The 9,403-nt window shown below is 33.6% G+C and overlaps 1 protein-coding gene across 1 annotated transcript; it reads left to right on the top strand.

Moving 5' to 3' along the window:
* Positions 1 to 1,911: 1,911 nt before the first annotated feature.
* Positions 1,912 to 7,126, top strand: LOC110927241 (chitinase-like protein 1). Its single transcript, XM_022170891.2, has 4 exons — positions 1,912 to 2,072; positions 3,835 to 4,222; positions 5,470 to 5,629; positions 6,472 to 7,126. The coding sequence occupies exons 2-4, from the start codon at positions 3,844 to 3,846 to the stop codon at positions 6,890 to 6,892; spliced, it is 960 nt and encodes a 319-aa protein (XP_022026583.1). The 5' UTR covers positions 1,912 to 2,072; positions 3,835 to 3,843; the 3' UTR covers positions 6,893 to 7,126.
* The last annotated feature ends 2,277 nt before the right edge of the window (positions 7,127 to 9,403 follow it).

Genomic DNA, 9,403 nt, shown 5'->3' with positions numbered 1-9,403 from the left:
CTTACTGGTTCAGCACTTAATGGTTCAGACTGTTTGTTTCACGAGCAGATGTCTGAATGGTTCAGACATTTGCCTCTGAATGGTTAAGATTTATAGAGAGTCTGAATGGTTAAGACCTCTAATCTTAATTGGTCAGACATTTGCCTCTGAATGGTTAAGCATTATACAGTCTCTTAATGGTTCAGACCTCTTACTGGTTCAGCACTTAATGGTTCAGACCTCTTACTGGTTCAGCACTTAACCATTCAGATGTTGCCAAACAGCCTTAAGCCAAAATATATTTGGGTTATTCAAGAAAAAAATAAAAATAAAAGACCCTAGGCATGCACATAAAATTTAAAAGAAAAAATTAAATAAGACTTATAATATTTAAATATTTTTCCATAAACTTATAAAAAAAACAGTAGTGTAGTACATATATAAGCACACTCACTGTCGGCTTATATCAAATTATATGTTGACGTTACATTTTAAAGTAAAAATAATCAAATAATAATAATAATAATAATAATAATAATATATAAAATATTAGTTTAAATTTAAACTAATATATAAGTTACTAAAATTACTTGATACATAGAAAAAAAGGTTAGGATTATACCTAAAATACAACATATATGTGTAAAAACCATATATGTTTGTGATTCAATAACAATCCTCGCCCACTAACACATACATATGTGAAGGTTATGTAGATGATGTTTTGTTGACGTAAATGTGAAGTAGACTATTTTGTTGACGCTAAACTCCACCTTGTCAAACTTTTACCATAACATATAGAATTCTATACTACCATGCATGATAAAAAATCGATCCATGTCAACAACTTTTCTAAACTACCATCTATGATCAAAAATCGATTAATGTCGGCGACTTTGCATTAAGGTATCCACATCATCAAACTTTAATTTGTTTAAGGGGTAACAAAATCATTATTTTAATTTTATCTCACACGTGACACGTATATGTTTTTTAGCCAAATTAAATGTCTTCATATATAATGTTTTGAGCGGTTTCTTTTGTGCAAGGTGAGAAAGTACGCTAGTTTTCTTATGACATTAACCAAAAAGTGGTTAAGGGGACATCCTGGTGATTAAGGTGTGTGACTACCAACCAAAAGATTAGTAGTTCAAATCCTTAAGAATACAGATTGTGTCATTGAAAATCCAGAAATTGTTGTTAAAAAAGAACAACAACAACCATACCCAGTATATCCCACAAATAATCAAGCTACTTATAGGGTCTGGGGAGGGTGGGATGTAGACAGACCTTGCCTCCATCCCCAAGGATAGAGAGACTGCTTCCAGAGAGACCCCAGCTCTAAAATTGTTGTTAAAAAAGAAGTTAACTAAATGATTATTACAAGTTGTTAATTGATTTGATGACTGGATTTTATTTATTTTTGTAAAAAACATACATATCATCTATAACACGATCATAAACTAGAAGACATGCTAGGTTCATTACACATTTTTTTGAATTTAATGAAACTTTATTAAAAGTTACATTATAATCAAACTTTTTTTTTTTTTTTTTTACATAAAAATTTTCGTTTATGTAAAAATTGATAATAGCTAAAAAAAACAATAAGATTATCAACGACCAATGATTTTTTTTCGAACAAACCGACAGTCTTGTACCAAAAAAGAAACAAACAAACCGACACTTCATGTGCAAACCCAACTCCTACAAACTCACTGAGTTCAACCTCGAGTCAGAACAGTGAGTTGTCGGTGGCGAGTTAACTTCAACCTCTAGTTGGTGAGTCATGGTTCAAAGCTTCCATCCTTCCAATACGTTTACTTTAATTCCCAAAAAAAAAAAAAAAAAAAAAAAAAACTTTATTACAAATCCAGCCTGTTCTTTAATAAACACCAGGATGTATACACATCAACCGAACCCCATCTGTCAATCTCCACCGTCCATTTTCTCATCATCTCCATTATTCAATTGTCACAAATATTTAATCTCTCTCTAACACACACACACAAACACTTCACATTTGGGGCAAGATTTTTGATACAAAAAGCAGTTGCAAGATCTTGTTGTCAGGGGGGAAGTCTCCACTCTTTGTAAGTGCACATTCTACTTTCTTGAAATTTTTAAGAGTTTTTTGATCAAGATTGTGGGTTAAACCCTAGAAAGATGCAAAATTTGTTGATGGGTTTGTTGTTTGTTGGTTATAGGATCTGGGTTTATGTGATTTATGTGGTTTTTCAAGAAAAAAGAAAATCAACAAATGGTTTATTTATCAAGAAAGGGACTTGGGTCATATTAAATTTTGTGGCTTTTTGTCAAGATTTTTATTAGAACCCTAAAAAGATTGAAAATTTGTCAATGGGTATAGTTTCTTTTTTTTTTTTTTTTTTTTTTTGTTAATTTCAGCTTTTGGGTCTAGTTTTTTAGTAATTTTCCAAATTATCAAGTAAAGGAAGTTGATTTATGTAAATACCTTTGTTTTTGGGTCAAAAGTTTTTATAAGAACCCTAAAAAGATTGAAAATTTGTCAATGGGTGTAGTTTTTTTTGGTTATTTTCAGCTTTTGGGTCTTGTTTTTTAGAAAATCTTCATTAATTGTTCAAATTATCAAGTAAAGGAAGTTGATTTATGTAAATACCTTTGTTTGTGGGTCAAAGTTTTTATAAGAACCCTAAAAAGATTGAAAATTTGTCAATGGGTGTATTGTTTTAGTTAATTTCAGCTTCTGGGTCTTGTTTTGTTTTAAAAAATCCTCACAAAATGCCCAAATTATCAAGAAAAGGACTTGGATCATATTAAATTTTGTGGCTTTTTGTCAAGATTTTTATTAGAACCCTAAAAAGATTAAAAATTTGTCAATGGGTGTAGTTTTTTTTTTTTTGGTTAATTTCAGCTTTTGGGTCTTGTTTTTTAGGAAATCTTCATTAATTTTCCAAATTATCAAGTAAAGGTAGTTGATTTATGTAAATACCTTTGTTTTTGGGTCAAAAGTTTTTGTAAGAACCCTAAAAAGATTGAAAATTTGTCAATGGGTGTAGTTTTTTTTGGTTAATTTCAGCTTTTGGGTCTTGTTTCTTAGGAAATCTTCATTAATTGTTCAAATTATCAAGTAAGGGTAGTTGATTTATGTAAATACCTTTGTTTTTGAGTCAAAGTTTTTATAAGAACCCTAAAAAGATTGAAAATTTGTCAATGGGTGTAGTTTTTTTTTGGTTAATTTCAGCTTTTGGGTCTTGTTTTTTAGGAATTCTTCATTAATTATCCAAATTATCAAGTAAAGGAAGTTGATTTATGTAAACACCTTTGTTTTTGGGTCAAAGTTTTTATAAGAACCCTAAAAAGATTTAAAATTTGTCAATGGGTGTAGTTGTTTTTGGTTAATTTCAGCTTTTCGGGTCTTGTTTCTTAGGAAATCTTCATTAATTGTTCAAATTATCAAGTAAAGGAAGTTGATTTATCTAAATACCTTTGTTTTTGGGTCAAAGTTTTTATAAGAACCCTAAAAAGATTGAAAATTTGTCAATGGGTGTAGTTTTTTTTCGGTTAATTTCAGCTTTTGGGTCTTGTTTCTTGGGAAATCTTCATTAATTGTTCAAATTATCAAGTAAAGGAAGTTGATTTATGTAAAAACCTTTGCTTTTGGGTCAAAGTTTTTATAAGAACCCTAAAAAGATTGAAAATTTGTCAATGGGTGTAGTTGTTTTTGGTTAATTTCAGCTTTTGGGTCTTGTTTTTTATTATCGTTGAATACAAATAATAAAATATTTTTTTTTGTTTATTTATAATTTTATATCTTCACATGAAATGAGCTTAATTTTTCATCGTGTGTTCTGTTTTCGTTTCTTTTTTTTCCAGCAAAGAAGAATGGAGACAAAACATGTGTGTCTTTTGGTGCTAACCGTACTCTGTTTAATCGTTTCGATCGCGGATGCCGACACATCGCCAGTATTGGTGAAAAAGGTCAAGGGCAAAAAAGTTTGCGATCAGGGTTGGGAATGTAAAGGGTGGTCCGAATATTGTTGCAACCTCACAATATCTCAATATTTTGATTATTATCAATTTGAGAATCTTTTCTCGAAAAGGAACGCTCCAGTGGCACACGCTGTCGGTTTCTGGGATTTTAAGTCGTTTATCACCGCTTCAGCCATTTATCAGCCCCTAGGGTTTGGTACCACCGGCAACAAGACGACGCAGATGTTGGAGATTGCTGCTTTTCTTGCTCATGTTGGAAGTCAAACTTCTTGTAAGTTCATGCTTCCGACGTGTTGACTTTTCGTTCTTTATTTACGATGAGTATTTTTATCACACGAAACAGGTTAAATTTAGAAAACTGGGTAAATGGGAATGGGTTAAAATCACAGATGGGTCGAAAAAGTTGTCACTCGTCACTTTGGGTAGGGGTGTGAATTTCTGATACGACCCGAAAACACGACACAAACCTTACACGAAATTCGCGGATTTGAGTTTAGTCGAAACGGGTCGGGTCAGTTTCGGGTTGAACCTGTGAAACCGTTTAGCAAAATGGGTCGGGTTCGTGTCAACCCGGTCGGGTTGACGGGCTGACCCGTTTAACCCATTTATGTTATATTAATTTTTTTTTACAATATGTTTTATAATTAAAATGTAACAGTAATATATACATTTTGTATTTAGTGAAACTTTAATTTTAATATATTACTTTGCAAAAGAAATTAAAAAAAATTCCGGTTAAACGGGTTGTGCTCAACCCATGAATATTCGGGTCGTGTTTGGGTTCATATGTATGACACGTTTTTCCGGTTCGGGTTTGTCTAAAATTTTCGGGTTCGGGTCGGGTTGAACCCGCCAAAACGCGAACACGACCTGTTTAGCACCCCTAACTTTGGGTATGAATTTAATAACAAGATCTAATTGGAATCCATATGGACTTTTAAACGCACCCCTTTAGGTGGTTTTGAAGGATACCCAATTATATCGGTATCTACCTATTCCTTCAAACCCATACCCTTGACTAAACATACTCAAAACACTATCAAACCCATTCCCCCGAGCCAAACACCCACTAAATGGGAATATAGCATCATCATCATCATCATACTCGGTAAATCCCACCAATAGCAAAGCAAAGGTAGGGTCTGAGGAGGGTAAGATGTAGACAGCCTTACTTCTACCCCGTAGGAATAGAGAGGTTGCTTCCAGTGAGACCCCCGGCTCGATAGTAGTTTTGCATCAAGCCTTGGACATAAGGCACATAACACTCAGCAATCGGGACAAAGACCGATTAGTGCATGTACCCTTTTGTCTTTCAGCTATCAATGCCACCACATGATGCATGATTAACCGTCCTCAGCTTTTAACGTTATTTTCACGAAATTAGTAAAATAACATTAAAATTAGCGCACTTTCACTTTTGCCCCCCAATGGCCCACACATACATACATTATATGCGCATACCGCAAGCGGGGCGTAAATGGGAATATAACATGATTTTTGTTATTGAAAATGGTTTAGGTGGATACGGAGTGGTGACCGGAGGGCCCACAGCATGGGGATTATGTTACAACAAAGAGATGAGCCCTATGCAAGATTATTGTGATGATAACTATAAATACACTTACCCTTGTGCCCCTGGAGCTTTATATTTTGGTCGTGGTGCTTTGCCCGTTTTCTGGTATGAATCAATTTTTTTCCGATGTTATTTAATTATATGTCACTTACTCTAAAAACTTGTAATTAGGTATGTGTTTGAGCCTTTGTTCTTTTTGCGCACCACAAAATAGTCGATTCTTGTTGGGCGGGTTGGGTAAAGAGTCGAAAGGTGTACTTTTTTTAACGGGCTGGATTGATCCGGAACATTGTGTATTTCAAACCTTTTCTAATAAAGAGTAAAATGTCATTTCGTCGCCAAGGTTTGGTCGCTTTTGTGACTTTTGTCCAAACGTTTGTTTTTCCGCACATGTATCCAAAAGGTTTGAAATCTTGCCATTTTCATCCGACTTGTTAACTCCATCCATTTTTTTACGTTAAGTTGGGGGCATTTTTGTCATTTTAGCTATTTGGTTTGTTTATTTATATCGCAATGGCAAGATTAAATGACGGAAATACCCCTGACTTGACGTTAAAAAATGGATGGAGTTAATGAGTTAGATGAAAATGACAAGATTTCAAACCTTTTGGATCCAGATGCTGAAAAACAAATGTTTGGACGAAAGTGGCCAAAGCACAGGGACGAAAATGACATTTTACTCTTTAATAAATATGACTACTATAGCTAAATTTTTCAATAATAGACTATCTTTTTTAAGTAATGTGATTTTGTTTCAGGTCAAAATGGGTCAGTTTTTTTGTTGACCCGAAAAACATTTCTCCAAAAAGAAAAAAAAATTACGCTTACAACCAGTCACACATAACTAAAATCCATTCATAAGTAAATAGATATAAAGTGCCACCTCTTGACCCGTTTAACCTCGTTTTTCCATATAAAACATAAACCTAACCGTCGCGTTGTTTCAGGAACTACAACTATGGATACCTTGGCGACTGCTTAAAAGTCGACCTTTTACACCATCCCGAATACCTCGAACAAAACGCCACTTTAGCATTCCAAGCAGCAATTTTCCAATGGATAACTCCGTTGAAAAAGGGCCAGCCGTCGCCACACGATATCATGGTAGGCAACTGGAAGCCCACCAAAAACGACACCGACTCCAAAAGGATTCCTGGATTCGGAGCCACCATGAATATCCTATATGGCGAACGCACGTGTGGAAAAGGCGATGTCGATGACATGAACACCATCATTACACATTACTTGTATTATCTTGACTTGATGGGCGTTGGCCGAGAGCAAGCTGGGCCCCACGAGGTTCTTACGTGTGCCGAACAGAAACCGTTTAACCCTTCGACGGTTACTAAAGACTCGGCTTCGAGTTAACCTTGGGGTTGAAGTAAAACACCATGTTTGAGGTTCATGGTCCTTTGTTATTAAGTGTTTTATTATTTATTTTGTGAGATATGTTTTTTTTTTTTTTTTTTTTTTTTTTTTTTTTTTTTAAGTTGGAATTTATAAAGACAAATCTTATATAAGTTTGTTCAGATTATGTTTCTTGGGTTTGCTTTTGTATTATAATTTTTTAATAAAATTGTATCAAGACATGTTATCATGTTACATGAAAAATTGTAAACCTACTTATTTGTGCATTGCTTTTGGTAACAAATTGTTATTGTCCTTTTGGTTTGTAAAGCTACCCTTGGTTTTGAAAAATTAAAAAATTATTTGGATTCGAATCAACCCGAATCCGAATCATTTTTGAATTCTGTGAATTCAAATCCGTTTGAATTCGAATTCAGTTTCAAAAATGCCAAACCCGAATCGATGAACACCCCTAAGTTTATTATCTAGGGTTTAGTGGAGTGGGTTTTTTCAAGTGTTTATTTCTAGCCTAATTGCGGGGAAGGAATAAAATAATAAATTTGGGGTGTAAACGAGTTCTCAAGATTAGTTTTTATGAGTTAAGTTCATGTGAAAATAAAATAAACATACGAATTGAAAGAAAATCGAAAAAAGCGGCGGTGGCATTTTGATAATTATCAGCAACTTCAAAATTACTCTAGTAGAGTAATTTTGAGCTTCTGTAGAGTAATTTTGTAAAAGTTCATGTAGAGTAATTTTGGTCGTGTAGGGTAATTATCAAAATTGTAAGGTAATTATCAAAACTACACTAACCCCCCCCTCCCCCCCCCCCCCCCCCACAAAAAAAAAAACCTAAACCACCTCCCCAAAAACCTAAAAAACCTAAACCATTGTAAATGTTCATGTAGAGTAATTTTGGTCGTATAGGGTAATTATCAAAATTACACTAACCCCCTCCCCCCCCCCCCCAACTAAAAGCTAAAAACTAAACCATAAAGCTAAACCACATAACTAAATGCTAACAAAATTACTCTACAGAAGTCAAAATTACTCTACTAGAGTAATTTGATAATTACCCTACATTTCCCAAAATTATCCTACAGATGTTCAAAATTACTCTACAAGACACTTTTTGCTTTTTCCCCAGTTATTTTGAAGTTGCTGATAATTACCAAAATGACACCGTCACTTTTTGCTTTTTTCCTTAATGCGTACGTTTCGTACGTTAATTTTGTTTTTATTTGATCCTTTACCTAGTTTTTATTGTTAAAAACATAAATTGGTGTGAGGTTAAACGAAGCTTAAACTCGAGCATAAAGTGAAGTCCATTTTGTAAACTAAGCTTGAGCAGAAGTTTTTCATTTCGATGTATCCTAAGTCCTTGGCTCGCCAACCAATTATTGATATAAATATAATAATTATATTTTATACAATAAATATATGATTAGATAATAAGTAGTGTTATTATAAATTAGCTTGTAAGAAAAAGTAACTAAATAATATATATTTTGTGATATGTAAATAAAATTATAAATATATAAAAATATTATCATATATGCATATAAATAAAATAATTGAATACTCAATGAATAAAAGAAGTGTTGAGCCTGACCCAAACTAAAAAAGCCTAGTTCGAGCTCTAGACATAAAACTCTAAACAAATCAAGCTTGAGCTTGAGCTATCTTTAATTTAATGAGCCAAACTTGAGCTTAAACTACACCTATCCAATAATTCGTTATAAATCAACACATAATAAATAACTGGTTGCGTCACGTGTCATGATTTTATTTTATGAACCCACTATTCTTTTTCCCGTTTTACGGTTTTACCTATTTCACCATTCGTATTCTATTTCTTAATATAAATTTTTTAATAGTTAATTAAAAAAACTAAACATAAGATATCCCTAAATCGTCATCACTAACCATTTAATATTTTCTTTATTCAAACTGTATAATATATAACCAGGTCTTTTAACATGTCGACACCAACTCACCAAAAATAAGCAGCTTTGTTCTTAAATGATAACTTGGTCTAGTGGTAAATCGGTCTGCCCTCCCTAGTGGAGACGCATGTTCGATTCTCACTTGAGCCATTTTCAAGGGACATCCGGGTGAAGAGACAAATCGGGGCTTTAACCCCGGGTTCGAACATGACGGGGGGCGAGTGTTTACGGATTCCATCCGGTTCCCGCGCATCGGAGGGCACAGTCTCATGACGATCAAGGAGTCAACCTTGGACATAGCCCCAAGCAGGGTGGATTTACACGTGAGATTCTTTGCTGTTAAAAAAAAAAGGTTTTGTAAAGTCAATGACTTAAATAACCGGCAACATAGTTTATTACTTGTCTATATTCTAAACTAGCATTGATCATATAACAATCATTATGTATCATTAGTAAATTAATTGACTATACATACAAAACATGCACGATCTTCCAACTCCACAAACTATCATATCATTTTATCATTTTATTCATTTTTGTAATGCATGAACTAAGCATAATTAGGATTCAAATAACGTGTATGTAT

Source organism: Helianthus annuus, chromosome 2, assembly GCF_002127325.2.
Source record: "Helianthus annuus cultivar XRQ/B chromosome 2, HanXRQr2.0-SUNRISE, whole genome shotgun sequence".
Lineage (NCBI taxonomy): Eukaryota > Viridiplantae > Streptophyta > Magnoliopsida > Asterales > Asteraceae > Helianthus > Helianthus annuus.
This window is presented reverse-complemented; position numbering and strand designations above follow the sequence as displayed.